Source organism: Chelonoidis abingdonii, chromosome 4 (assembly GCF_003597395.2).
Source record: "Chelonoidis abingdonii isolate Lonesome George chromosome 4, CheloAbing_2.0, whole genome shotgun sequence".
NCBI classification, from domain to species: Eukaryota; Metazoa; Chordata; order Testudines; family Testudinidae; genus Chelonoidis; species Chelonoidis abingdonii.
In genome coordinates, this window is record NC_133772.1 from 33312266 (window position 1) to 33339655 (window position 27390).

Consider the following 27390-nt stretch of genomic DNA (forward strand, 5'->3'; position numbering starts at 1 on the left):
TCAGTGCAAACCTCTGATCTTTTTCAAAGTGCTAGATCTGGCAGAAACATCACCCCTTCAAGAAATTAAAGAAAAACATAGTGTATTTTACTCAGCCCTCACCCATTTCCTTGTGTTCAAATCCCTCAGAAATATGCCATGTTTAAAACTCAAGCTTGCAATGGACTTAAGTACTGATACTACAAAAGCTCTACCCATGTGCTCAACATTAAACATATGAGTAGTCCTGCTGACTTTAATAGGGCTGCCTAGATGTGTAAATCTTGCGCATAAGGTTTTGCAGAATTGAGGCTCAAGTCAGGACAAGCACCTTTGACGTGTATAACGAAATATGGTTGAGAAGCAACATATGCTGTTTTGTAGTAAAATGTTAACTGTACAAATGGGCAGAACTCTAGATAGGCTACGTGTCTGGTGTGCTGCAAAGTGAAAGAAACACTTCTGCTGTTATTTAGGCTATGAATTCAAATGACATTTATTTCAATGGCTGAACCTACAGCCATGTAAGAACATTCAAATATATTTGAATCACACATTCAGATAAACAAGTCTGTTCATCTGAATGTTAGCTCAATCACAGACCTCATTTAAAAGAAGTGCAAGGGCAAAAAACTGTTACTGTAATGGTAGGAACGACGAGGCCAGATCCTCAGCTAGTGTAAATCAGTATACATCCACTGAAGTCAACGGAGTGCTGTTGAGTTACGCCAGCTGAGGATTTGGCCTGAAGTTTGTAAATGTATAGAAGACAGATAATCCAAAGTTAAGTTTCATACCACAACCGTAAATTAGCCACATTGCACATACATATTAAGGTGTAAAAGTTAACACAATATAAAAGGGAGAGAAGTGTACAAAGATGTAGAGTTACAGTAGCTATGGAAGCCTTAACATTCAAATTCCTTGACTTTTGTGCATTTCAAAATATTAACCATAACCACATTGAGCAAGGTGTTTTGCATCTCCTCTGCTGTGCTTCTTTAGACGTAGTATTGGGCAAAGGTCACATCCAGACAAATCATTGTAATAGACAAGCTAATTATTGCTGCATTCGCCTCCAGGCCAGAAAGGTGTGATTTCAAATCCTGCGCTGGGACTTGGGCTCAGCTGCAATGATAGCTCTCTAGTGTGAGAGGGGAAGGGGCCTCTCACTGCTAGTAGTGCTCTCTGATGAGACATTAAACATGGAGCCCTTTTGCCCATCTGTGATGTGCAAATTAAATATCCCCTGGCACCTTCTGAAAAGAGGAAATAACCCTGGTGTCCTGGCAAACATTCCCTCCCTAGGAGCCTCAGTGAATAGACAATAAACCCTTTACTGCTCCATATGATTGAAGAATTCAATGATCTGTAAATCTGTGCAAGGAACTGAACCAGCATTTAAAGGGTAAATAGTTGCTAAGTGAATAATTAAGAGAAATGAAGGATAACAAAAGGCATGAACCAAATTGGGGGAAGTGCAATCAAAGCACTGACCCCAGGAAATGTGTGAAAGAGACATTGAAATACCATGTGTAGACATCCGCAAAGGCATCAACACTTACTAGTATTAATAATTATTATTGCTGTGCAGCTATCAAACCATATTCCATTCAAACAGCAGCTTAAATTGGCCCATAGGGTTGTTTGCTCAGCAGGAGTGGGGTTTCCAGGCATCATCTCTAGACACATTGATACCTTTCACCTCCTGATTAGCAGCAATTTCACCCATATAATAAACACTACAAATTTGCAACAAATAAATAATTGAAAAAACCCTGCTTGCATTTGAAACCTGCTCTTTCAAAGAGCTGGTTCAAGGAGCCGGACAATTTCTATGAACCTGTGTGATGGAGCTGGGTACTTATCCCAGCAGCATTAGAATGAGACAGATCAACTAACATTTTCCAAAGTGGACTAGTGACTTTGGGTGCCCATCTAGAAGTACAATAAATAGGCCTGATTTTCAGGACATTCTGAGCTCTCACCCTCTGACGGGCCACTCCAGGGTATTTCAGGTTGGGCACCCAAAACTTGGGGCACCCAGACTCTCACAAGGCACTTATGAAAATTTGATCCTGAATTTCTGGTGGGAGTCCAGAATGCCTGGTGGGAGGGAAATGAGACTCTGGCCCAGTCTAATAGTGAACATCGCAAAGTTGGATGATAGTTAATACAGCTGTTAAAGGATCTACGTGACACAAAAGGAGAGGCAAAGTCTCTCCAAATGTGTGATCTAGGAGACCGGAAGACAGGAGAATATTGAGGTCACGGTGTTCAGTGGGCACATGTGCCAGTCTGAGGTGTCAGATTGGGAAAGTCTCCTGCAATAGCCAGTCCACATCTGCCCTTTGGTCTTCACTTCCTACAAGTCTTGTATGATGGTCTTTTCTGTACTGCGGCAGGGTACTCAGATACAGCCAAAGGGGTCCTCAGTAGCCACTGCAAAGCTGGAGAGCATTTTCCCCAGCTCTCTTCTGTAACCTCTTCACAGCTCGCTGAGGATGACACCTACCACTTTTCAAGGTGAACATCATTTCCCAGCAGCAGGAGGGCAGCTGTCTTAGTTGTCTTTCGCATCCAGCTAAAAATAGAAAAATGTTCATGGCTCGTCAATGTGATTCATCAGCTCAGCTGGTGACACTCAGGCCAAAAGCCCAGGGTGATGAGAGAAAGCGTGCATGCCACAATTAACTGGATTTGCTTCATTGAGTTACAGCAGCACAACCATGACATGAAGAGCTGTGCACTCTCGTGTTACCCTCAAATGGCTTACCGTGAAAAAACCCCTGACAAATGACTAATCAGCCTTTCAGTAGATGATCCATAATCTGACAGTGAAAAATGAAACAGCAGTGTTAAAATGGGGTCTGGGATCCCCATACTACATCATGCCCTCTCACAGCACTTTGTTTAAAAATACAGGGCCAAATTCTCTTCTGGTGCAAATGGGCAAAACTGTAATAACACCAATGGAGCTGCACCCATTTATACCAGCAGAGTTTCATCCATGGAGTTAAATGCTTCACTAGACTAAAATAAAATACTACCACTAATGGTCCCTAATTAATGTTAGTGTAAAATAAAATAAGTAATAGCTTGCTCTTGTATAATCTCTCTTCTGAAGATCTCAAAGGACCACCTGTGTCAATGGGACTTCTCAGACGACTGAGGGTTTGCGGGATTAGGCACTTAGCATTTCATTACTACTAGACTAGAAAATGCTTTTACTCCTGTAAGTAATAGGGATGACTGCACAACCTCATTATTTCATACAAATGACTGGGAGAGCCATTGTGAATGAACTGATTCTGTAAATCAGCAAATAAGAGAGCAATCCCATGAAAAAGCAAAGAGAATGTTATTTATTTTGGCAATTATAGGTTAATTTTATTTATGGTAACACTTCAGAAGGCATCAATACAATTATAGAGCCAGATCATCTGCTGGCACAAAACAGCTTAGCTCTACTGCCTCTCCATTGAAATCAAGAGAGTGATGTCAGTTCACACCAGCTGAGGATCTGACCCACTGTGAATATTCTGTAAAATGAATGAAGTTTAATACTGAGACTTCACGACAGCCTCTGCTCTGAAAACTGAGAGGAGGACAAAAGCTACCACTTTTTTGTGTTTATAATGTGCACAGATAAGTTTGGCACATGTCAGTATTTCTCTTGGCATGGGGAATAATACTGGTAACATTTCAGTCCTTCAGAATCTCTATGGAACTTTTGCAGTCTGCACCCCAGAGTTTGTGTTATCCTGGACTTGGGGTCTGATCAAAAGTCTGTTGAGGTCAATGGGAATCTTTGCATTGATTTCACTAGGCTTTGGATCAGACTTGTGATGATTTGCCTTTTAAATGCATCTAACCCAAACCCTTTCTGTTTTTTGTATGCTTCATAGCTGTTGTCTCTGGTAAACTGATCCCTGTCTTAGGCAAATCTCCATCACCCTCTTCACTTCTTTAGGGGTTGAAAAGTCTATCTGGACATGCATCAGTAAATAAACAGAACAGACTTCCCTTAAAACAGCTTGTACTTTTTAAATATACACATCATTCTAGATCAGGATGACCCAGATATTCAGTTAAATACTGTTAAACTATTCCATCATTAGGGAACTATACTCCACAGTCTTGGTCTTCTCTTTGCTTGGTTGAGACAAGTCTGATGTTGGCTGAAAATGTATTTAACAACTCCGGCTACTTCCTTATCTCCTGATATAAATCCTCTGCGTTCGTTGCTAAATGCCCTAGTGGTTCTTTTATCCTTTGGAATGTACTCTCCCTTCTTCCCTCCCTCCCTCAGATTGTAGACATGAAGATGGCTTCCATATGACATTCTGGTTCCCACAATTCCTATTACCTGTTGGCACTGGAATATTTTTTGACACAAAGAATGACGAGGTGGAGGGAGACCTCCGTGAGCCTTTCATACCTTTTCGGTTTCCCTCTGGATTAGCTCCTGCATCTCCTTCTTCCAGCCCATCAGCTCCACAAACTTCTCCACCCCACTGATCACATCTCCCAGCAGGGCCACATCATTGTACTGTGGCTGGTACGCAAATGGTCCCACCAGGTCTCGATTGATCAGCACACGAGGAATAGAGCTGCGGACTGCATCTGCCAGACTGGCAAAGGGCTGCACCTAAAAAAATACCCCACAAGGAGCAAAGAAACAGAGAGCTTCATCCCAGGAGTGGCGGTCAGCAGAGTAGTCCAAACCCCCACAAAATGAATTCACTGCACTCCACAAACTGAACCTCAGGGACTCAAAATGCAGGGTCTCGGAAGGCCCCAAACCTTGCAGCCTGACTCTTCCATATTACACAGACCCTCTTTTAATAACAAAGTTTACATTGCATCTCATAAGCTGGGCAAACTGGCTGAGAGGAATATCCCAGTCAAAAGCTACTATCTACTATACCCCTGCTGGTACATCACTGAATTGGCAGGGGGCATCTCTCCAGCAGAGTCCACCCCAGTTATTACTGTTACCTCCTCAAGTATTCACAAAACTCATCTCTTCCATCCCCAGAGGTCCATCCCCCCATTCTTACCCTGAGCTCCATGGACCTTGCCTAGCTCTCTTCTGTTTCCATATACCTGCCCCCTGCCCAAGTCTGAGTACTCCGCTCCTCACCCTATGTCCTCAAATTCCTCTCTTCATTTTCCTGATCCCTGAATCTCCCCCTCTCCATTTCCCCCAATGCCCTGTTCAATTTTGCATTATTTCCCCAAGTCCCAAAGTGCTGAATCCCTGTAGCCCTCTCATGATCTATGTCACGGACCTCGAGGGAGGTTCCAATGATAAAGAGCACATCTGCCATGGGGAAATCTGTCACGTGCAGGAAGAACCGGTGTGGGAGCTCCTCTCCAAAAAACACAATGTCAGGTTTGATGAGTCCAGTGCAGACTGGGCAATGGGGGATTTTGTCTGCCATCACATCTCCCTGAAACAAGAAAACCCAGCAGCAGTCACATGCTTTACCAGGCAGCATGGCAACTCCACCATCACAAATTCCATCCATCCCACAACCACACATGGGTTTGCCATCATATCACATCGCAACAAAACAAAATTTGCCCTGGAACAGAAACCTTGTCTCTTGGCCATGAGGACCAGGTAATTGACTTGCAGGCCCCCGTTGAATTTGCTTTTGTTGTCTCTGTGTTGGTGCCCTCGCAATTGCCACTCACCCTAAAGTCCTCACCCGGGTAGGATCTCCGACAGGTGGTACATGTGGCAGTGGTGAAGGTGCCATGAGCTTCTACCAACTTATCAGGAGGGATTCCAGCAACTTGAACACAAGATGGAGAGAAGATCAACTCAGTACAAGGAAATTGAACCTACTGGCCCCAAATTCATCTGATGTTTCAACAGCCCTACTCTCATATTCCACCCCACCTTGTTTTTCCTTGCATTCCGTCAAGGAGAGGCAGGAAGGGGACACTCACCTCTTTCTAGCCCGTCGATGTTCTGAGTGTACAGACGCAGAAGGAGCCCCTTGTCATGCAGGAGTCGCAAGAAGTAATGGGAATAGTTGGGCCTGTAATTGCCAGGGTACAACTCCTTGGCCAAAGTGAAAAAGGGCTTAGGATTGTGGAAGAAGTAGGCAATTTCAAAGATGGCTTCTGGATAGGGAATGTTGTACTGCTGAAGGTTACTGTACAGGCCACTCCCAGGAGACCTGCAGAGGGGACAAAGGGAGCCTATCAGTCAGAATGCCACAGGAAAACAAACCCAGCACAGATGTTCTAAAGACACCTACCCATACAGTGTGACATATGACACCTCTCAGAGAGAGAATGACCAGATTCTTGAGCCCTATCTGGTTGCTTTCTGCAGCTGATGCAGGGCAAAGGAGCCTTAAGTGGGCAGCCGAGGATTTCCTTTGCATGTAAGAGGAACCCCTCAGGCACAGGTGAAAGTAAGCTGGTAGGGGCTGGTATGGAGGACCGGTAAGAAAAGGGGACTGACTGAGGGAGGGAGAGAGAAGCCTGTTACATGCATAAGAATAGTTTAAACACAGCTGTTCTCTGATGATTCAGCCCCCAGAGCTAGATTTCTGGCATCCTTGTTGAACTTCACTCACAGTAGCTGGGGGGAGGGGGTCGAGGGGAGGGTGTGTTTGACCATGGCAGGGGCAGTCCTTTTCTGCCCCGGGATAAGGGGATCTCTCCAATACTAATATGCACAACAAATACAAGCATTTGGCGGCACAGCTTAAATCCAGAGCTAATAAAAGCAGGTGGAAGGGGAAAACTCACTGTCACATTGGTTTCTCGTCTCCTCCCTCCCCCTCCTCCAGCTAGGCTGCAGACAAGGCTCTGCATTCCTCCCCCTACCCCAGCCCAGCAGGGGTTCTCCTCTAGGCTCTAGCTTATAGTAGGGAAACTGGCTGAGATGCCTGCTGCTGCTGCCTACAAAAGAACTGTTTAAACTCAGCTGTTCCCTGTGCAGTTCAGTGCCAAGAGTTAGGAGCCGTTTCTGGCATCCTTGTTAATTTCACTCCCAGTTGGTGTTGGGTGTGTGTGCCCAGGGCAGGGGAAGTTCTTTTCTGCCCCCGGGATGAGGGGATCTCCTAAACACAATCAAAATCAGGAACCATTTCCAAGTTCAAACCTATCCCATTTCCTCCCCAGTAGAGGATCATGGTTGTGATGTCCAAACTGCTTGCAGATCCTCTTTGAAATGTTACTGTTTAAAAAAAACAACACAAAAAACATGGAGAACATGGTGGAAAGATGTGTCATGATGATTAGGGTTTATTTTGGGCAATGCAATTTTGCTAAAGCAACTAAAGATTCACAGGGAAAGCAAACAGCCCCCATAGACAAAACAACAAAGGGATTGGAGGGGAAAACTGAATATTCAGGGAAATTATTGTGCCTCCTTTGAAAGAAATAGTAGTTTTCATTCCAATCCACCCTCTTTATATATTGATTTAAACACCTGAAATGTCCTTAGGACATCGGGTGCAATCTCAGATCTCTGTTTTGTCCTGTCTGCAGAGTGCAGAGGCTGAAATTGACAAAATTTTCTCTAAATATCTTGTATATTTCATGAAGGCTATTCCAGTTGTCCTTCATTCACCCCAGCTCCCTCCCTGGCTGTCTGTCTGTGGTTTTTGCCTCGGTTATTTACTCCTTGGCAGACCCAGCCCAGTGGCATCTGCTGGCTCTCTGCAGGCAGCAGCCCACAGGGGCCGGTTGCTGGGGTTGCTGCTGGTCAGTGGCAGGCTGCAGCTGCATTGTTTGTGACACTTTCATTCACATAAACATACATACAGTATGTATTACTATCCCATGGGGAGGGTGCCAGTGACCTTTTGAGGGGTGGGGGGACAGGGGAGACAGTATTTCTGCTGCTCCAGAAGTGAAAGTAAGCCGGTCCAGTCCAGCGTACCGGCAAAAGTCACTATGCCATGCTGGACCGCAACAACTTCCACAGCGGGGATTGAAAGGGCTCTGGGCCGCCCACAGCTGCGGGCAGCCCAGAGCCCTTTAAATCCTGGCAGCGGCTCTGGCAGCTGGGCTGGGGATTTAAAGGGCTCAAAGCTCCCTGTAGCTGCGGGCTACCCAGAGCCCTTTAAATCCTGGCCGCGGCTGGGATTTAAAGGGCTCAGAGCTCTCCACCACTGAGGGCAGCCCAGAGCCCTTTAAATCCCAGCCATGGCTCTGGCGGTTGGGCTGGGGCCAGGATTTAAAGGGTTCGGGGCTTCCCTCAGTGGCAGAAGCTCTGGGCCCTTTAAATCCCTGCCCCAGCCCCACAAAACTCAGGGTTCTCCCTGGCGGCCGGAGCACTGGGCCCTTTAATTTGCCCGAGGCTTGGGGGGCTTCCAGCCACGTCTGCAGCTGGGAATCCCTGGTTGATTTAAAGGCTCTGGGTCTCCCAGGCACAGCTGGTTCCCTAGGGTTTTAAATCTTGAGTGGCCACGCCCCCCTCAGGACTCTAGCAGTATCAGTAAGTCCTGTAAGTCACTTTCACCCCTGCCCTCAGGTGACGTCAAACTGGCATCGCTGGCTCTACACCACCCAACTCCAGACCCCCTGATGTATGAGGCATGTTCAGGATCTGCTGAGGATGGGAAGGGCCACAGCAAGTACAATGTGCTCCAGTGATCCTGGGCTGAGGGAGTGGCCCCTGTTTCAACTCTATCTTACGCCATGGCCAGACTGACTCCTGGACAGCCCCAGAACTGGGGAAATGCAGAGGCGAAATCAAGCAATAAGCACAAATCAGCTGGGCCTGAAGATCTGGATCAAGGTGTCATACGGAGTCTGAGCTGCTGAAGGGAGCACTCATCTTAACTGTGGCATTGTCCAAGCAGGCCAGGAAAGGAGAAGCAGCAGACATGGCATGCCACAAACTAGCACTAATGAGAGGGTTGTGGTGATGGCTGGAGCTGGGATCTGTACCCCCAGTACTAGTGAGAGGGAGAGGAATGGTAAGTGGCAGCCCCCTAGTACTACCTAGGTTTCGAATATCATCAATTCAAGCTCTGGCTTGGCTCCAATAAGCATCTGTGAGAGGAGTGAGGTGTTACCTAAAATCTGGGATGCCACTGGGTGTACTGATCCCAGCTCCAGCCATCACCACCATCCGGTGACACTCCTTCTTCTGAATTAATTCTGCCACATCCTGCAGGGTGAGCTTCCGGTTCCCACTGCCATCTCCTCCTCTCCCGATCCCAAAGATGCCCATGGCAGCAGTGGATAAGGAGACCGGTCTGGCCCCCTGGATCCTTCTAGGAGCAGAAAGGAAACGCAGCAGGTAACAAATGGACTCAAGCTGCTCAGATGGAGAAAAATATCCCAAGTGTTTCCTAGGAAGCCAGGAGCTGATTTTTCAATTTTAGGTTCATGTGCTATTGTTTAGTAACTGAGGGGAGAAAACATAGTAGCAGTTAGTATGAAGCCCCCAGGAGCACAATATATTCCTTTGCACTTACAGCCCCTTTCACACGAGGATATCAAAGCACTTAAAATACATCTATTATCTATTGTTTTATTGTGCTAGCACCTAGGCCTGGACCATGACCCCATTGTGCTAGGTGCTGTACAAATGCAGAACAAACTGTCAGTCTCTACCCCAAAGATGTTTTCAATCTAAATAAGACATTAAGCATCACAGCTCCACCATATGTGTATTTGGGTGGATTATGGACAACGCACTGGGGTTAAGGAAGCTTTGAATCTCCAGATTAGTATGTGATTCCCCAATGCTAATGCACATGGGAGCCCCTTTTGCATCCTGGTTGGCAACCAGAAAGCACTTGGGATTGTGTTTCTGTGCTACTCCGAAAGGGCTGCCCAGTTTAAAGACTGAAGAAACTTCAGCCCTCCCTAAATCCCATCCAGAATCCCTCCCTTAGTAGAGTCCATGTGCAGATGGCAGATACCTAATTGAATCACTGCTCAGCCTTAAGTGTGGAAGAGGAAATGAGAATCTACAATCCATCACATGAGAAGAATATTGCCCCAAACAACCTAAGCAATGTTTGCTCACCCAGGGTGTGACATTGCACTCCATATGATTTTATGAAAATATGCTAATAAGTGTAAATATAATGTAACTGGAATATGCTTCATGTAAAAGGTCTCTTGTATCATTACAAAGCTTATAATCTACTGAGTGTGCTCACCCTATTTGTATGAATGTATCATTCTTGTATCTTAAACTAAAATGTGAAATATAACTCTGAGGTCCTATTGTAATTATGCAAAGTGTGGGCCATTAATGGTGGTTTGGAATCTTGATGGCTCCCGTTAACCAAGACAATTGACTGTGGATGGCTCTGTTTACTTGCAAGTCTACCTGTGAGTCAGGCCAGGAAGACTGAAGGCTTGGGGTCTCACAGAACATGTGACCATGTCACCTGGTACTGGAATTCATCTTAAACCTGGTGCTTTTCCAATTAGAAGGAGGAGTGGGGATCCAGAAAGACAAAAGATTCCCATCTTGTGCCAAAACTATAAAAGGGGATGAAACAGACCAAAGGGGGCTGCAGTCATAAAGAGTCCCCTAGCTACCACCTGAGCTGGAACAAGGACTGTACCAAGGGAGATGATTGGGCCCAGACTAGGAAGGAGTCAAGTCTGTGAAAAAAGCTTATTGGAACATCTCTGAGAGTGAGATTTCAGCTGTAACCAGGTTTTTAAATGTATTAGTCTTAACCTTGCGTGTTTTGCTTTATTTTGCTTGATAACTTATTTTGTTCTGTCTGTTATTACTTGGAACCACTTAAATTCTACTTTTTATACTTAACAAAATCACTTTTGCTTATTATTGAACACAGAGTTAGTGACTAATACCTGGGGGAGCAAACGGCTGTGCCTATCTCTCTATCAGTGTTATAGAAAGCAGACAGTTTATGAGTTTACCCTGTATAATCTGTATATAGAGTAAAACAGATTTATTTGGGGTTTGGATCCCATTGGGAGCTGGGTGTCTGAGTGTTAGAGACAGGAGCACTTAAGCTGTTTTCAGTTATGTCTGCAGCTTTTGGGGGACATGGTTCAGACATGGGTCTATGTTTGCAGCAGGCTAGCGTGTCTGGCTCAACAAGACAAGGTACTGAAGTCCCCAGCTGGCAGGGGAAACAGGCTCAGAGATAGCCTCAGCACAACAGGTGGCAGTCTCAAGGGGGTTTCTGTGATCCAACCCATCACACAGGGCACTGACTCTGATCAGGGTAAAATCCAGACAAGAAAGCAGAGCCCAGAGGTTCTTGGTGACTCCTAGTGGTGGTGATTATTAGGTCACAGAATCACTGAATGTGGCCTCCATGGATTGCAGCACAAGCCTAGATGTCTCATCTCTAGCAGTGGTCAATATTTCTCTTCAAAGTCTCTCTGCTGTTTGAGCCACTTGCAGAGTTCCCAGGGCAGCAGATACTGCACCAGCATAGCTCACAGAGACACAAAGTCTGTGCACTTAGATGGTAAACATTGTTCTTAGCTCCAAGCTCTCAGCATTCTTTACAGTATCTGGTGAATTTAATGACAACAGCCTCATCTCCTCCTTCCTGGGGGTGGGTATTTCTGAGACAGTGAGAGAGTCTGATGAGTCCATAAGATAACAGAGCCCTGGTTTGTGGAGAATTATCAAGATTGTGCTTGACAGTGACAGGGAACAGCACGAAATGAGAAAACAGCCGTACCTCGCTCCACAGGCAATTGCCATCTCTCCACGGCATTCCAGAGGCTCCCTCTGCAGGGAAGTTCCACTTGTGGGGATGAAGCCAGATCCCAAGGAAGCTAAGGGAAGATTTCTGCCCCCCATGGAGCCAACGGACCTCCTGGGATGATTTCTCTGACTGCATATCCAGACATTCCTCCAGGCTGAAACAAAAGATAACAACCTGGACCAGCTGACAACAGTCCCTTAGAAAGGCAGGGCCAGGGGTGACCGATTTAAAGGGATCTATCCAGAGTTATGGAAAGAACAGTCAGCTCGATGCATTTACCAGGAATTATGGCATTATGAGTGACATCCCTCTTACATGCAGTGTAGCTGTAGCCATGTTGGTTTCAGGATATTAGAGAGGGATGGTGGGTAAAATGATACAAACTTCTGTTGGTGAAAGAGACCTGAAGACAAGCTCAATGTGGCTCAACAGCTTGTCTCTTTCTCCAACAGAAGTTGGTCCAGTAAAATATATTACCTCCCCCACCTTGTCTCTCTATCACTCTTATATCTCATCTAAAAGAGGGCACCACCAAATCCACAGAGCTTCCTAACACCACACTTGGTACAAGCAAAGCCGGTAGCTTGGCATGCCATGCAAACTCAGCGCCTGGCTCTATCACTGAAAAGCCTGAGACCAGGCAGGTATGGCTACAGATGTAACATACACTCTGCCATACACAGTATATCACTGACATTGATTTTCCACAAACTGCCAGCAAGCTCCCCTCTCCACATGCTACAAGCTCATTTACTGTACTTTGCTCTCCCCAGTCCCCTCTGAACTCTGCTGCCCAATCCACTCCACTCTCCCCGTCACCTCTGAATTTTACCAGCCAACTTACCCTGCCGTTCCTCTCCCTCTGAACTGAAGTCTTCCCAAATCCCGTTGCCCCCCTCCCTCCGATCATTTTCACACTCTCTCCCCAACTCCCTCGAATATGCTGCTTACCCGTGAATCCCTGAAGACTCGCAGCAGGAAACACATTTCTAGCTGCCGCGACTCTGAACCGTAACCCCAGGCTCATTCCCCTACCCCTGCCCTGGAGCAGACAGTGGAGACTTGTGCGATGTGGATGAGAACGAGAGAGGCTGCTGTGGATGCTTCTCTGCTTTTCCCTTTACACACCCCGACGACTAAGTGACAGTCTAGCTGCAGGGAGCTTGGCACGGGGCCGTCACTATCTCCTGCATCCCCCTGGGACTCGCTGCACTAGTGACCTGGACTAGGCTGGAGAAGGGGGATCTACGGCACGAAGCAAAGCACCAGCCTGTTTGCTTAAGGTGATCCTGAGCCAGGCAGAACAGCTGAAAGGATTTACCACAATGTCCATAATAGAAGAGCCCACAGCAGTTCACACTAGAATACCATAGCTTGTAATTTTATAGTTGCTGTCACTCATACAAACTGTGTATAGAGGGATCATACACCCACTGAAATGGAGTAGAGCACAGCAGCCTTCATCTCTAGCTATACTATACAACAGTGTCTTTAGGTCAAGGAATGATTATGATTTTATTGTGAGTCTCCGGATATTTGAGCAGTTCCAGCTGCTGGAGACAAGTGATGAGGTGAAAATTCAGCTTTTTTTTCTAAAGTACATTTCTAGTCCTCATGGTAGTGGAGAAAGGCTTTAAAATCTGACCTGAGAGTACCCTAAAAGCTCCAAAAGCAGAAGGCAACTAAAAAGAAACCAAAATGGTTTGTTTTCAATCTCATGATTTTGGGGGCCCAGTTTATGATTTTCAGACATGTGCAGTTGGCAATACTGAATATAGGTCCTGCAAGAGGTGCTATCCTGGATGGGAAAGTGTCCCGGACTGTGGACATTGTAATTAACACCAAATCTTTCAAAATGTGCCATGGATCTTTAATGACCATGCGTGCTCTGAACCTTGATGTTATCTAATCTAAAAGGTGACATCTCCAGCAATTCAGTGCCCTCATACTGTAGCATTGGGCACTGTTCCTATCATTCAGATATCACTGTCACCGTTCCTAATTTAGGCCTGAAATTAGGCAGCAAATTGATCCATTTATCAGTGTCCCAATAGTTCCCCTTGCATTGGTTCCTATCCATTTTATCATCTATCGAAATTACTCAGAGATCCCCACCTGCAATTCTCCTGCTGAGACATTATTTCCCCACTGTAAACCTCTGTATTTGATTCTCTCTCCCTATGTAAAATTGCTGAACCTCATTTTACTGATTTTATGCCATTTAAAAAATTTATTTAGCTCTTACTCTATTTTAATTCTGTCATACAACAGTATTTGCTGCCCTTTCAAGCATCTTTGTATTTGTCCACTGCTGCCATTAGTGTACTCTCCCCTCCATCCATCCAGTTGTTAATAAATGCACTAGGATTTCCTCCTTTTTTAGCAAAGGAAGGGACAGAGGCCAAATCAACTATCTCTGTGTGGTCACCTCCCCCAAAGTTGGGGAAATGTAGAATTTCAAGTAAAAACACTATAATTTGTTTACTTTAGTATGACTTTCAACTATCTTCATGGTAATGGTTGGCCTTCAGAGCAGGGTGTCCATTGGGCAGGGAAAGAAGATGAGAATGGGGTACTTTAGTGAAATGCTTAAAGTCATCTGAAAGAAGTGGGCTCTATCATTATCTGGAAGCAGCAGCTTTGATAAGACAGCACGTAAAGGGCCACCCTCAGCAGCTCAGCTTTATTTTTTTTAGGGGGTCAGGTCTGTGACCCTGTGTGACCTCCTTCAGGGACTTTTGAGAAACATTGCCACCCTAAACAGAGTTAATGGTGACTCCAAATTGCTACAGTTACACTTTTGGGGGAAGGGGGGTAGGAGACCTTAACTGCTGAATGCAGTAACATGTGTTTAGCCGGGGCAGGAGGGAGTCCCGAGAACCACAAAGCTGTGTCTGTGACATGGTGCCGGCTGATCTAGAGGTCTCTGAAACGTCATGGCGCTGAGACACGGCATCCCCATGCCATGGCGCTTCGATGCACCACGCTGGACAGACTGGCCACGAGTTAGTGTTGGCCAAGGGTGCTTGGTGCAAGGCACTGCCATGGCACCAAGTGGAAGAGCAGCTGCGATGGTGCTGGGAGGGGTGATGGGCAGCTGGAGATGGAAACACCCACCCCGTAGGCTTGGGCTGCCCGTGTCCCCCAGAGCCCGTGTCCCGTTCCCTGCTCCCATCACTGCTCCGCGCTGTAGGGCCTGGGCCTAGGCCGTGCCTGTTGCCATGGCTACCAGCGAGCACTCCTGCCCGCGCACCAGGCCAGCGGGCCCAGGCCGGGCAGCGGCTCCTCCCTCTCGAGGGCGGGGTTTCGGGGCTGCACTACGCGAGGCCATACGGTACCCATCATGCCGCGCGCGCGCATGCGACGGGGGTTCGTTACCGGAAGTGAGTGTGCATTTCCGGCGGTAGTAGCAGGGTGGCCTGGCCTCCTGTTCATTGGGGTTCTCTCCTCTCGCCCCCCTCTCTGCCCGCCGCCATCATGAAGGACGTGCCGGGCTTCCTGCAGCAGAGCCAGAGCTCCGGGCCGGGCCAGGCCGCCGTATGGCACCGCCTGGAGGAGCTCTACACCAAGAAGTGAGCGGGGCGGGACCAACGGGGGCCGGGGCTGCCCGCTGCTGTGGGATGGGGCGGGGGTGGTTCCGTTCCCCCCGGGCGAGCTGGGGCGTGGTAGCCGCTGGGAGCCGGGGTTGCGCTCTGCCCCGGTGCTGAGAGGCTGGAGCGCTTTGCTTGAGGGCTGCTCCATGAGCTGGTGTTGGGGCTCCGCCCTCCTCCGCCAGGAGACCCCCCCCCCGCAGTTTTCTCCTGAGACTCCCCCGCCCCCGCGGGGAGCAAATCGTGCATCGCTGTGCAGCCGCCCCGTGCACTTACCTGGGGGCTTAAGCGCAGCGTCAGAAGCGCACTCTGACATCTCCACTGTACCTGGGTTACACTGCAGGGCTTCTCAAACTGTGGCTTGGGATCCCAAAGTGGGTCGTGACCCCATTTTAGTGGGGTCGCCTGGGCTGGTGTTAGGCTTGCTGGGGCCCAGGGCCAAGGCCGAAGCCCCTGGGCTTTGGGCCCCCCAGCCCAGGGTGTTGGGGCTATCGGCGGGCTCGGGCTCCAGTCCCCCGTCCTGGTAATTTTTGTTGTCAGTAATGTTTGTTGTCTGAAGGAGGTCAGGGTGCAATGAGGGTTACAGGAAATGATGGTGCTCAAGAAATGCAATCCCCCTTCTAGTAGTGCCATTCAGTACTCTTCAGTTAATGTCATATTGAAGAGACACCTTTTAACTTAAAAACCACACTCATCTGATATCTTTTAGCTATAGCTACAAAAAACACCAAGGATAATTATAGCAAATTTGAGATGCTTTTTCAGTTTTATTTTGTTTGACCGCACTTTATACATAGTTAGTTTCATTGTTTCTGTTAGTGATTTTCACCTGTTTGTCAGGCTTGCTCACAGCAACAAATGGAGAGAAACCAGTTTTAAAATATAGGAAAATGTGATTGTTGAAACCACAAAAATTGCCTTGGATGGAGGAATGCATGTAGAACATGAAACTATACTGCAACTTTTTAAAAATAATTCACAGGAGTTTGAAATAGGCTAGAGATTGCTGTTTTCCCTGTGACTTCTTGCTGCCTGTTTCTTCATGTGTAAGGTGAGGAAAGTAATATTTTCCCTTGGAGGATGTTTTGAGGGTTGATTCATAATACTTACGTGCTTTGAGATCTTTTGCAGCAAGCTGCACTCAATGTTTATTATTCCTCTGAACTATGCATGAGGAAAAGGTTGAAGAACATATTTTTTAATTGAAGTCTGGTCTAGAATAGTTATAAGCACCAGGCTGCTGGTCCTGGCCAATTGAAGTCTTTAATTTTTTCAGAACTAGTGCTGAATTGAGTCATAAATTATCCTTTATAGTGGTCCTTATGGATTAATTGAAATTAGCTTTATAACAGTTGCCTTTGTATTTCAGTAGGTGTCCATCTGATAGTTTTGCTTATTGTATTGATGCTTGCTTATGTCAGGGGCCTCTTTGTTTTTGTTTTTTCAGACTCTGGCACCAGCTGACTCTGCAGGTGTTGGACTTTGTGCAGGACCCCTGCTTTGCTAAAGGAGATGGACTCATCAAGGTGAATAGATTGATTTGTAAGCAAGTGTCAGTGTAAAGATGACAGTGTGAGCATTCTTGGGCTGATATAAAATAGGTGTGCGAAGGCCTGCCAAAACATTGTGGGATCGGAAAATATGCTTTAAAACTTCCTAACCGCAGCCCATCTATGTGGAAGGGTCTGAATATTTATTTCAAAATGTCAACAAATAGATACAATTTATTACTATTAGAAATGTATGGATTGGACTTTGGGCATAATTTGGCCATGTTTTATAAACATTCTGAAGCTTGAAATGGGTTAGATAAAATAATGGCGCTTTAACATAAGGAATGGAATGAGATGAGTTTCAGGTCTTCGCAGGTCTTAGTTTGTTTCACCTGTGGTTTTTTTTAAAAAGGCTTTTCTTCAGTCTTGGCAACAAAGGGATTAACTGTGTGTATGCGCAGAGTGGTTTTCCTGAGAGTTCACAAACTCAAGTATCAGAGCAGATTTCATTCCTCTCTTCCAGCTTAGGCGTATTGTCATCTTTAAGAATGCAACACACAAATATCTGAACTTAAATGAATCTAGATACTCCTGTAATTAATTTCTGCTCATTTCCCTCTTCTTCGCATTTTCATATCTAATTACGGTTCACCAAAAAGACATTGACGTCAGTGAGGAAAGCCCTGAGCTTTTGGACATGCCCTGCATGTGGGATGTGTAGAAGAACCTGAAATAGCTAGGCTTCTATTGACTATACGGATACTTAGTGGAATAGTGGCCACTCACAACAAAGAGGGGTAAACAGACGTAGGTAACCCCCTCTTGGTAGAGACTAGTCTTGTTGTCTCATTAATCTATTAACTGGTGAATCACTCTCCACAGCAGGGAGGAGATCCTGGAGATTGATCTCCATAAGATGAGCAATTTTTGGCTTCTGTAGTCTAGTGTCAGTACATTTTAGATTTCTTCTCCTATGGGTACAAAATTACTTTGAGGGAGGAGTTTGTATTGAATGATGGGCAAGTTGCCTAGTTCACTATAATGAAATATTCTGTCACTAACTGGCTGTCACAATTTTTTTTTACCACCCACAGCTTTATGAGAACTTCATCAGTGAGTTTGAACACAGGTGAGATTGGCTACTTGTACATAAGCATGTATTTTGTGCACTCTTAATTTTAACCGTTCTGATGCCATTTTGTTCATTTCAGGGTGAACCCTTTGTCCCTGGTAGAGATCATTCTTCATGTAGTTAGACAGATGACAGGTGAGTAACTTTTCTAGTATTAATGGTGACTTTTTAGGGCTATTAGACCTAGGATTTAACTGGCTGATGACGGCAACAGCCAAGACTTCAATGTGAAAATGAGGCAACTGGTTTGCACAGTATTGAAAGTGAAAAACACAAACTCATAGAATTTACCAGCCAATGGTGAAATTACTGCTGCAGAAGGGACCTTGCTGGAGAGATGGCTGATGCATACGGAGCCAGATCCACAGCTAGTGTAAATCAGCATAGTTCATATGATGGCTTTTACCCGCTGAGAATCTGTCTAAGAGTTCTGTGGAGCCAGTCAAGGTACTTTCATGTGGTAGGTTCAAATATTCTGCTGTTTGGATCCTTAATATGCTTTTCTTCTTGCTCCATGTTAGATCCCAGTGTGGCCCTTACTTTCCTGGAAAAGACTCGAGAAAAGGTATTTGTGAAATCCAAGTTTTTTCCTGTTGGCACACAGTTAAATAAAATAGATGCTGCTTTTTACATGTATACGTAGGTCTGTGCAGGTAGATATGTTTACGTCTGTGTCTATATTCAGTTCATACAATTCTTTATGAACAAGCCAACAGGGATTTGGATTTGGGAACACAGCAAGAAACACAACCTAACTAAATTAGCACTTGTTATGCTTTAACTATCAGTAGTTGCCTGCGTGGCTGGAACAGTTATGTTTTTCTGATATGTAACTGTGTTATGGTTGCAGGTGAAAAGCAGTGATGAAGCTGTGATTTTATGTAAAACAGCCATTGGGGCTCTGAAGTTAAACATTGGCGACCTACAGGTCACAAAGGTGAGATTATGTTGGCATTTAGGTTCTGTCTGTTTGAGCACACTCAATTCATCTGGATGCCCATGCACTTGCTTAGCCTTTACAAGCGGCCCTTCTCTTTCTGTGTCTGTTGAATTTTGTGAATTTAAGTTAATCTGTAACCTCTCTTAGGCAGCATGGGCAGGTCTCCTGGAAATCCAGCTCTATTTGGAAGGCTGGAAAGTGTTTGCTTACGTCTGATAACACTGGCTGTTACTTCCAGTGTTATTCCTTTAGCTGAGATGGTAGTGGCATATACTTCTAGTGTATGACTATCACCACTAATGAATGACCCATATGGAGCCAGATCTTCAGCTGCTGATTCACACCAGCTGCCTCTGAAAAGAGCTAGAAAAACCCTTGAGTTAACCCTTCTGTGTCTCGGACTGCAACTTCAGGGTGGTTCTATGAATTTAGCATCATGTATGTGGTTTGGCAAAGAGCTAAGAAATATTGTATATCTGTATTTAGCTTCTTGATTGACCTTTTTTGGGGGAGAGGGAGCTTACTGACATAAGTTGGAGCATTTGGGTAAGAGGGAATCCACTTTGACAGATGTTTTTTCCAAGGGAAGTTGTGGAATCCCTATCATTGGAGGTATTTAAGAACAGATTGTACAAATGCTGTCAGGGATGGGCTAAGTTTGCTTGATCCTGTCTCCACGTGGAGGTTTGGACTGATGACTTCTCAAGGACCCTTCCAGCCCTACATTTCTGTGATTATTAGGCAAAGTTATGATATATTATTTTCACCGACATGAACCAAATAGGGATCCCTCAGTTGTTCATGTTCTTGTGTTAATGGAAATATGAAGTTTCAAGGGTCAAGAAGTGCACTCACTGACCAGTGTTTGTAAACATGAATGAGACTTTTTGGGAGAAAGGGAGTTGTCTTGCTTTTTCAAATGTTGTTACTAATGTTCTTAGCTGCACTCTCATCTAATTCACTCTGGATGGGATTTTTGTACCAAACATGTGAATATAATTTGTGATAAGCTGTAAATTTCAAGACTAACTAAAATAGCGAGCGGTGGAGGTGAAAGGTACAGGTGTGTATGAAATGTCTGTATGTCAAGAGTTGGACTTTCTCCTTTCTTTAGGAGACCATAGAGGATGTTGAGGAGATGCTGAACAATCTTCCTGGGGTGACATCTGTTCACAGCCGTTTCTACGACCTTTCCAGCAAGTACTACCAGACAATTGGGAATCATGCCTCTTACTATAAGGATGCATTGCGGTTCCTGGGCTGTATTGATGTCAAGGATCTGCCAGGTAAATATACCTCCTTGTGCCAGATATAGGGAACTGCAGTTTCCATGTCCATTCAGTCCTGGCCTATTCCACCAGTGTAGTCCAGGTGTAGGCACGTAGCACATAGGGAAGTCAGCTTTCCTCAGCATTGTTATATAATATAACTCCACCATTATCCTAGTAGAGTGCACCCAGAGAGATGAATTCTGCTTGCTCATTCATCTCAGGGCTACTCTACCCAAGATGTATGGGGGTGGGGACACTGTCAGTAAAGTAGCGGAGAGTAAATGACCGTTTCTCAACTCTTGTGATCTCCGTTGGGTTGCTGATATGGTAAATGATGGTATTCCTCTGGGGGGGGAGTGGGGGGGCTCTGCTGCAAGCAGATCACTGAGGTAGTCAGTGACCTCAAGTAGTTCAGACCCTCAGGCTGCACTGGAGTGGATTTCTGTCACACACTGGTTCTTGCAGCCTCTAGTATTGCCATGGAACTGCATTTTGCGTGGATTAAGATTAGATTTGATCATGTCTGCAGTCTTGAGTAAATGTGGAGGTAATGACCAAATCTGAAAGAGATCATATACACATACTGAAAGAGGAAGGAGCAATAGGGTTGAAGCTGTTGCTTTACACACACTATTCTTTCTTGCAGTGTCAGAGCAGCAGGAGAGAGCCTTTACCTTGGGGCTGGCAGGACTCCTAGGAGAAGGAGTTTATAACTTTGGGGAGCTGGTAAGTAGACTGAGGGTTGTCTCAGCTGTTGAATGGTGGAAATTGGTTATAGACGGTCAGTAACGCTGTCCTGCCTTATTTAACACAGCTCATGCACCCTGTGCTGGAGTCCTTGAGAAACACTGACAGACAGTGGCTGATTGACACACTTTATGCCTTCAATAGTGGTAATGTAGAGAAATTCCAGGCTCTGAAGACTGCCTGGGGCCAGCAGGTGAGTGAGTGAGATGGGAAACACAACACAACTTCATGGTGCCCTGATAAATGCAAAGGTATCAGCTAGAATAATAAAATAATGTGGGTGTACAAAGGGACAGAGTTAATGATAATATACAATCCATAACTCTAGTTTTCCTGACTTCAGTCTATGTAAAATCTCCACCATAACGTTTCTAACAGCACCTTCCCACCATAACTAGATTACGTTCATGTATGTATTCTAATCAAATATAAAGAATGGAAGAAAAAGTCTTCTGTAACCAAGGAAACAAGAGCAGAGGGCTCTTACTGTGCCAATCTAATTTACCTGGGACACACTTAAATATCATTTTCAAGGTACTGTGGAAAACACTAAAGAGTGCCTCTCACATTCGCAGAACACTTGCAAAGTAATGATTGTCAATACTAATATTTCAGTGATTATGCAGGAAATTGTCAATACAGCAATAGCTCCCAGAGATCTTTATTGTCCATCTAGACAGCCCTTAGTTAAGGACCATGATTTTGCATCTCATGCGGAGGATAGCATTTAACAGTACACCATCCCCTTGATAGTACTATATGGGGTGGTCAGCCAGTACTGGGTTTGAATCCAGGGCTTTTTAGTACAGAAGCAAGACAGATGAAAGAGTATTTACCCTCTGTGTGGGTCATTTCTAGTGCACAGGATCTTTGTTTAAAAAAAAAAAAAAAAAAAAGACAGAAGTAAAATAACTTTATTCATAGAGAGCCGCTTAATGTTTTTGTTATCTCACAGCCAGACCTGGCTGCAAATGAAGCTCTTCTCCTGAAGAAGATCCAGCTGCTGTGCCTCATGGAGGTAAGCTGCTAGCTGAGACCCTGATTGGGCACCCCAGTTGTCTGTTATATGGGTCTGGAAGATGCCCCCATGATTAACTTCCCTGTAGTGTCCAAGTAGATTCTGTTTGTGAGTTGAGAGCTGTGTGCATGGTGCTTTCAGTCTACTGCTATTTTATATAGTTGCTGTTTAGATATAAATCACTAATGGTGACATTACATGATTTTGCCTATTGGTGGTGCTCAAAGACAAATGCTGCTGGAAGAAAGTGCCAGTAGATGCTAGTAAGAGACAGCAAGAGCCAAAAAAGTTGTTTTCAAAGACGCCATCTGAAGGGATGGTTATTAAACTGCGTCTCAACATAACTGCCTAAAGAACAGCCCAAGTTCTCACCTCAAATGGATACGGGTTGAAAACCTCCCCATGCAAGGAAATCCTTTAACATGTAAGACACAATTACTTGTTCTGGCATTTCTTCCATGGACAAGGCCTGGTTTCATTGTCACCAATGGGTATGGGTAACCCTAACCCGTTAAAAGACTTGTCGGAGGTGCTGTCCAGCTAAAGCAGGCTAGTGCCTACCTTTTCCGATTCTGTGCTGTGCCTCAGAAGCAACCAGCAATGGTCCGGCTTCTAGGCAGGGAGGCACTGGGGCTCCGCATGTGGCCTCTGCCCTGAGCACCTGCTCCGCACTCCCATTGGCTGGGAATCAGGGAGGGCCACACCTGCGGGTGAGAGCTGTGCAGAGCCGCTTGTACACCTCTGCCTAGGAGCCGGACCTGCTGCTGGCTGCTTCCAGGGCGCAGCGCAATCCACGGTGCCAGGGCAGGAGGTAAGTCTGCCTCTGCGCCCCAGCTGCAACGCTGACTGGGAGCTGCTGTAGGTAAGTCCATACTCTAATCTCCATCCCCCGCCCCACCCCAGAGCCTGCGTTCTGATTCCTCCCCTCAACCTGGAGCCCCTCCTGCACCCCAAACCCCTCATCTCCAGGCCAGAGCCCTGACCCTCTCCTGCACCCCTGCCCCAGCCCTAAGCCCCCCACAAACCCAGAACCCCTTCCTGCACCCCAAACTCCTCATCTCTGGGCCCAGCTCAGAGCCTGCGTCCCCTCCCCAGAGCCCTGACCCCCTCCTGCACTCCAACCATGAGCCCCCTCCCGCATCCTGAACTCTTCATTCCTGACCCCACCCCACAGCCCTCACCCCTGCACCCCAGCCCTGAGCCCCTCCCAAACTCCAAACTCCTCATCCCCAGCTCTGTTGGGTCACAGGCATCAACCATTTCCTTCAGCTGGGTCCCCAGAAAAGTTCAAAAACCACTGGTCTACTGGTCCTTAAGCACTTGCAGTTATGCCAATAACATGATGTGCATGGAGAATTTCTATGTTCAGGATTAGAATCTACTTTCTTTGAGCAATTTTTTCCTAGGGAGCTTACTGTTTTGGGGAGGTGGAGGGTAGGGAGTGACTGCTGCTTACTTTAGCATCTTCAATAAAGCAGTCTTTTTTAAAAAAAAAAAAAAAAAAAAAAAAAAAAAATAGAGGGAGAACTAGCTGCTGTTGGCCCTTTGTTATCAGAGCCTCTGATTTGCACAGGTAGAGATGAGGTTCAAGTCTGCAGGTACATCTACACTGGAATAAAAGACCTGTGGCCTGCCCGGGTCAGCTAGCTTGGGTTGTGGGGCTAAAAATTGCTGTGTAGGCGTTTAGGCTTGGGATGGAGTCTGGACTCTGGGACCCTCCCCCCCTTGCAGGATCCCAAAGCTCAGACCCCAGCCCAAACATCTGCGCAGCAATTTTACACCCCTGCAGCCTGAGCCCCTGGAGCTAAAGTCAGATGACCTGGTTTAGTCATGGGTGTTTAATTGCTGTGTTGACATACCCTGTGGCTTCTGGAGGACAGTACTAGGGAGACTCAATACATCTTCGGAGGAGAAATCTGAAGAGTGCTGATTTTCTGCTTGCCTTTAGATGACTTTCACCCGACCAGCTAATCACAGACAGCTCACTTTTGAAGAGATTGCTAAAAATGCCAAAGTCACCGTGAATGAGGTGAGTTGTGTTAATGCTAATGATGACAATAAGTAATTTGATTGTGAGGTTTCCAACAACATCTGCAGAACAGATTCATTTCTATATGTTGTCAAATAGTGGGGAAAAATCCACTGCATTAATGTCTGCAAATTAACTGCAAAGAATCCTTTGGCTGTAGAGGAAGAATGAATTGCCATCTCCTGCTCTGTCTCAGACACAGGTGGCCCTCACGTTCCTTAATAGAACAAGCTCACACAGTTTTAATTCCTGTGGATCCAGATGTTTGTATAGAATGCTGCCCAGCTTGGTCAGAGTGATCTGTTGTGGAGATAGTTGCCTTGTGCCACTTTTCAGTTTTGTTTTGTGCTGTGGCGAACAGTAGTCTAATGACTGGATTATAAAATGACTCAATTTAAAAGAATTGGGGAGTCTGTTTGAAAAGTAACTGGTTCTTAATCCCTTTCTTCTATCTTCAGGTGGAACTGCTGGTGATGAAGGCTCTCTCAGTAGGGTTAGTAAAGGGCAGTATTGATGAAGTGGATAAGAGAGTGCACATGACCTGGGTCCAACCGCGTGTGCTGGATTTACAGCAGGTAATGTCTGCTGAAACACTTAACCAATGGCAACTCACCTTCTCAATCTATGATTGGCCTGATTACTGACATGAGAGCAGTTAATAAGATTGTAGTTCTCAGACCTTGGCTCTGCCCATTTCTTGCTGTGGTTTGGAGAAGAGAGTTAGCAAAGGTTCCCCTTCCAGAGGAAAACACTATCTGAAAAGTTCCTGGTTTCAACCCAGATATCCATAACTAAGCTTTGCAAATTACTCACAAGCCTTCCTTGGGACATGATGGATGGAATAAGTGTGAGATTCTGAGAATAGGGCCATGCAAACTATAGGCACATCACATATGCATACTTGTGTATATAAATTGACAAAAACTTGGGTTAATGTAACAAATTTAAATTTAATGAAGCGAAAACTTAAGGTTTCAGGTTAATAACTATGCTGTGTTGCGCATCCTCTATATCTGAGACCTTGCATCTAACAGGGATTGACTTTGGAAGAAAGGTTAAGAGCTAAATAGTCTCCCAGGGTTGGTCCCTCATCATTTGGGGCCTATGGCATATTAGTAAATGCTAGAGATAACAATCCTGCCTGAGGAGGGGAATGGGCTAGATGACCTTATGTCTGTACCATCCCTCCCTTCCATGATTAATTAGTTTTTCCCATAACGAATGTGTAACAAGAAAGTGTTAAGAACTCTTTGAATAGCTTTTCTGAGATATAAAAACCTTTAAATCATGAAAAGCACTTGGTTGGGGAGAGGGAAATAACATTTGACATTGCTTTGAGTGAAACTGAAATACACATTGCTGTCCTAATGAGACATTATCACAGCTGATGGACTGCTTCATTTTACAAAAGTTAAAATGATTCTCCCTTAAAATTTCCTCCTTTATTATACTCATTTTCTAAAAGCTTTCTCAGAAACCCACATAGTTAGAATCTTGGAGTCCTATCACACCATATCTTGAGCTCAAGTTGGGATCTTGATGTCCTATGTTAAGGTCCCTACCAAATTCACAGTCCATTTTGGTCATTTTCACAGTCATAGGATTTTAAAAATCTTATTTCATGATTTTAGCTATTTAAATCTGAAATTTTACCATGTTGTAATTGTAGGGATCCTGGCCAAAAAGGAATTGTGGGGTGGTTGCAGTACTGCTACCCTTATTTCTGCGCTGCTGCTGCTAGTGGCGCTGCCTTCAGAGCTGGAGAGCAGTGGCAGAGCCACCACCAGCAGCAGTGTAGAAGAAAGAATGGCACGGCATTGTCACCCTTCTGCACTGCTGCCTGCGGAACTGTGGCACCTGCTAGCCAAGTGCTTTCTCCGGCGGCAGCAGCACAGAAGTAAGAGTGGCTTGGTATGGTATTGCCACTCTTATTTCTCTGCTGTTGCTGGCAGGGCGCTGCTTTCAGAGCTGGGCCCTCGGCTAACAGCTACCACTCTCTGGCCACCCAGCTCTGAAGGCAGTGCAGAAGTAAGGGTAGCAGTACCGCGACCGTCCTAAAATAACCTTGCAACTCCCTTTTGGGTCAGGACCCACAGTTTGAGAAATGCTGGTCTCCCCCATGAAATCTGTATAGTATACTGTAGGGTAAAAGCAGGCAGAAGACCAGATTTCATGGTCTGTGATGCGTTTTTCATGGCTGTGAATTTGGTAGGGCCCTACCCATGTTGAATTGGTTTCACTCTTGGTAATGCTTTTCCTGGGACCCTGCCTCTGATTAGCCAGGTTTTGCTTTCATGTTCCACCTTTGAATGCAGTGGATGTAGTGAGAAATCCTCTGCTCCAAAGTAGTTGAATTCAGTGTGTAGCATGCCCAGTCTCGTGCTAGTGCCCATTCCTGGGGAGGTGCAATTACTTTTCCCCTTCTATGTCCAGGCTCCTAAAGCTGTTATGGATTTGCTTTCCAGATCAAGGGGATGAAGGACCGTCTGGAGTTCTGGTGCACAGATGTGAGGAGCATGGAAATGCTGGTGGAGCACCAAGCCCACGATATCCTAACATAGAAGACCTTGCACTGCCTGAGTGAATAACTCTTGCTGCTGCTGAAACTGGTGGTGCTCAGATCACTGCCTCTGTACAGAATTATATTAAAGGGGGGGCTAGGGGAGGTTGGGAAGAACTACTTTTTGATGCTTGTACAGAGGAGTAAGTGGCCTTTACTGTGTAACCCTTTGGTGCTTAAGTCAGGAATTCCCTGTGCGCCAACAGTCTGCTAGCACTGACCATAGGAGCTCCTGTCCTACTGTCACCAAGGGGATAAGGGCTCAATAATGGTGGTTGAATCAGTCCTAGTGTCAAACTATTGCACTGCAGGGTGCTGGTGGTAGCGACATGGTAAAGTCATTAGCCCAGTAGATGGATGCTTCTGTCCTAAACTGTGCTAGAGAGAGAGATGCCATATTCCCACTATCGGGGATTGCTGATGTGGTGGTTGGACTTGGGAGAGCATGACTTTCTCCCCCATAGTCCCTCTTCCTAACAGCCCAAAGGCAGCATTACCAAGACACCTGACCCCCACAGTTGGCAGTAAAGGGAGCTGCTCACCCGTTCAGTGGGTTTGCCAGGAATAAAATCATTAATTTAGTGCATTTGGTTTTATATCTTTTTTGGGTTTATTCTTGTCTTTCATGAACACTTTATTGTGAAGTGTGGTGCAGCAGTATTGCTGGAATAAACTTCTTTGCCTTCCCTCTTCTACAGTTCTGTTCACATGCTCTTGTGCTAACTCTTGGGTTGTGTCCTGTTTAAGGGGGAACTGAAATATTCTTTAAAATCTAACTGAATAACGTAAGATCTTACACAGCATGCCAGGTGTAGTCGTCGTTACAGAGCAATACATCTTAACAATGAATTGAAATATTGGTGACTGCCAAGAGCAGCATTCAAGGTTCTGTCTTGTTAGGAGCTGTGTTTCTGACACGTTTCTCAACATCTCTG

The 27390-nt window shown here is 45.7% G+C and overlaps 2 protein-coding genes across 2 annotated transcripts; one reads left to right on the forward strand and one right to left on the reverse strand.

Annotated features, from left to right (window-relative positions):
- Window positions 1-457: 457 nt before the first annotated feature.
- On the reverse strand, window positions 458-12955 carry SIRT3 (sirtuin 3). Its single transcript, XM_032799940.2, has 8 exons — window positions 12627-12955; window positions 11649-11829; window positions 9033-9233; window positions 5941-6173; window positions 5683-5783; window positions 5274-5435; window positions 4421-4630; window positions 458-2563 (listed from the first exon to the last, which is right to left on the reverse strand). The coding sequence occupies exons 1-8, from the start codon at window positions 12700-12702 to the stop codon at window positions 2543-2545; spliced, it is 1185 nt and encodes a 394-aa protein (XP_032655831.1). The 5' UTR covers window positions 12703-12955; the 3' UTR covers window positions 458-2542.
- A 2085-nt stretch (window positions 12956-15040) lies between these two features.
- On the forward strand, window positions 15041-27141 carry PSMD13 (proteasome 26S subunit, non-ATPase 13). Its single transcript, XM_032799936.2, has 13 exons — window positions 15041-15247; window positions 16713-16791; window positions 17853-17887; window positions 17970-18025; window positions 18412-18455; window positions 18741-18827; window positions 19945-20116; window positions 20748-20827; window positions 20916-21041; window positions 21804-21866; window positions 23815-23895; window positions 24354-24470; window positions 26361-27141. The coding sequence occupies exons 1-13, from the start codon at window positions 15153-15155 to the stop codon at window positions 26454-26456; spliced, it is 1131 nt and encodes a 376-aa protein (XP_032655827.1). The 5' UTR covers window positions 15041-15152; the 3' UTR covers window positions 26457-27141.
- Window positions 27142-27390: the final 249 nt, after the last annotated feature.

What these genes read in the sequence shown, in the direction of transcription:
- PSMD13 (XM_032799936.2), top strand. Translation starts at nt 15,153, where the DNA reads ATGAAGGACGTGCCGGGCTTCCTGCAGCAGAGCCAGAGCTCCGGGCCG. An exon ending in GCGACCTACAGGTCACAAAG is followed by an intron (nt 18,828 to 19,944) that starts GTGAGATTATGT and finishes TCCTTTCTTTAG; the next exon opens with GAGACCATAGAGGATGTTGA. An exon ending in AGACTGCCTGGGGCCAGCAG is followed by an intron (nt 21,042 to 21,803) that starts GTGAGTGAGTGA and finishes GTTATCTCACAG; the next exon opens with CCAGACCTGGCTGCAAATGA.
- SIRT3 (XM_032799940.2), bottom strand. Translation starts at nt 12,702, where the DNA reads ATGAGCCTGGGGTTACGGTTCAGAGTCGCGGCAGCTAGAAATGTGTTT. An exon ending in ACCCGGGTGAGGACTTTAGG is followed by an intron (nt 5,436 to 5,682) that starts GTGAGTGGCAAT and finishes TTCTTGTTTCAG; the next exon opens with GGAGATGTGATGGCAGACAA. An exon ending in TCCAGAGGGAAACCGAAAAG is followed by an intron (nt 2,564 to 4,420) that starts GTATGAAAGGCT and finishes TTCTATTTTTAG; the next exon opens with CTGGATGCGAAAGACAACTA.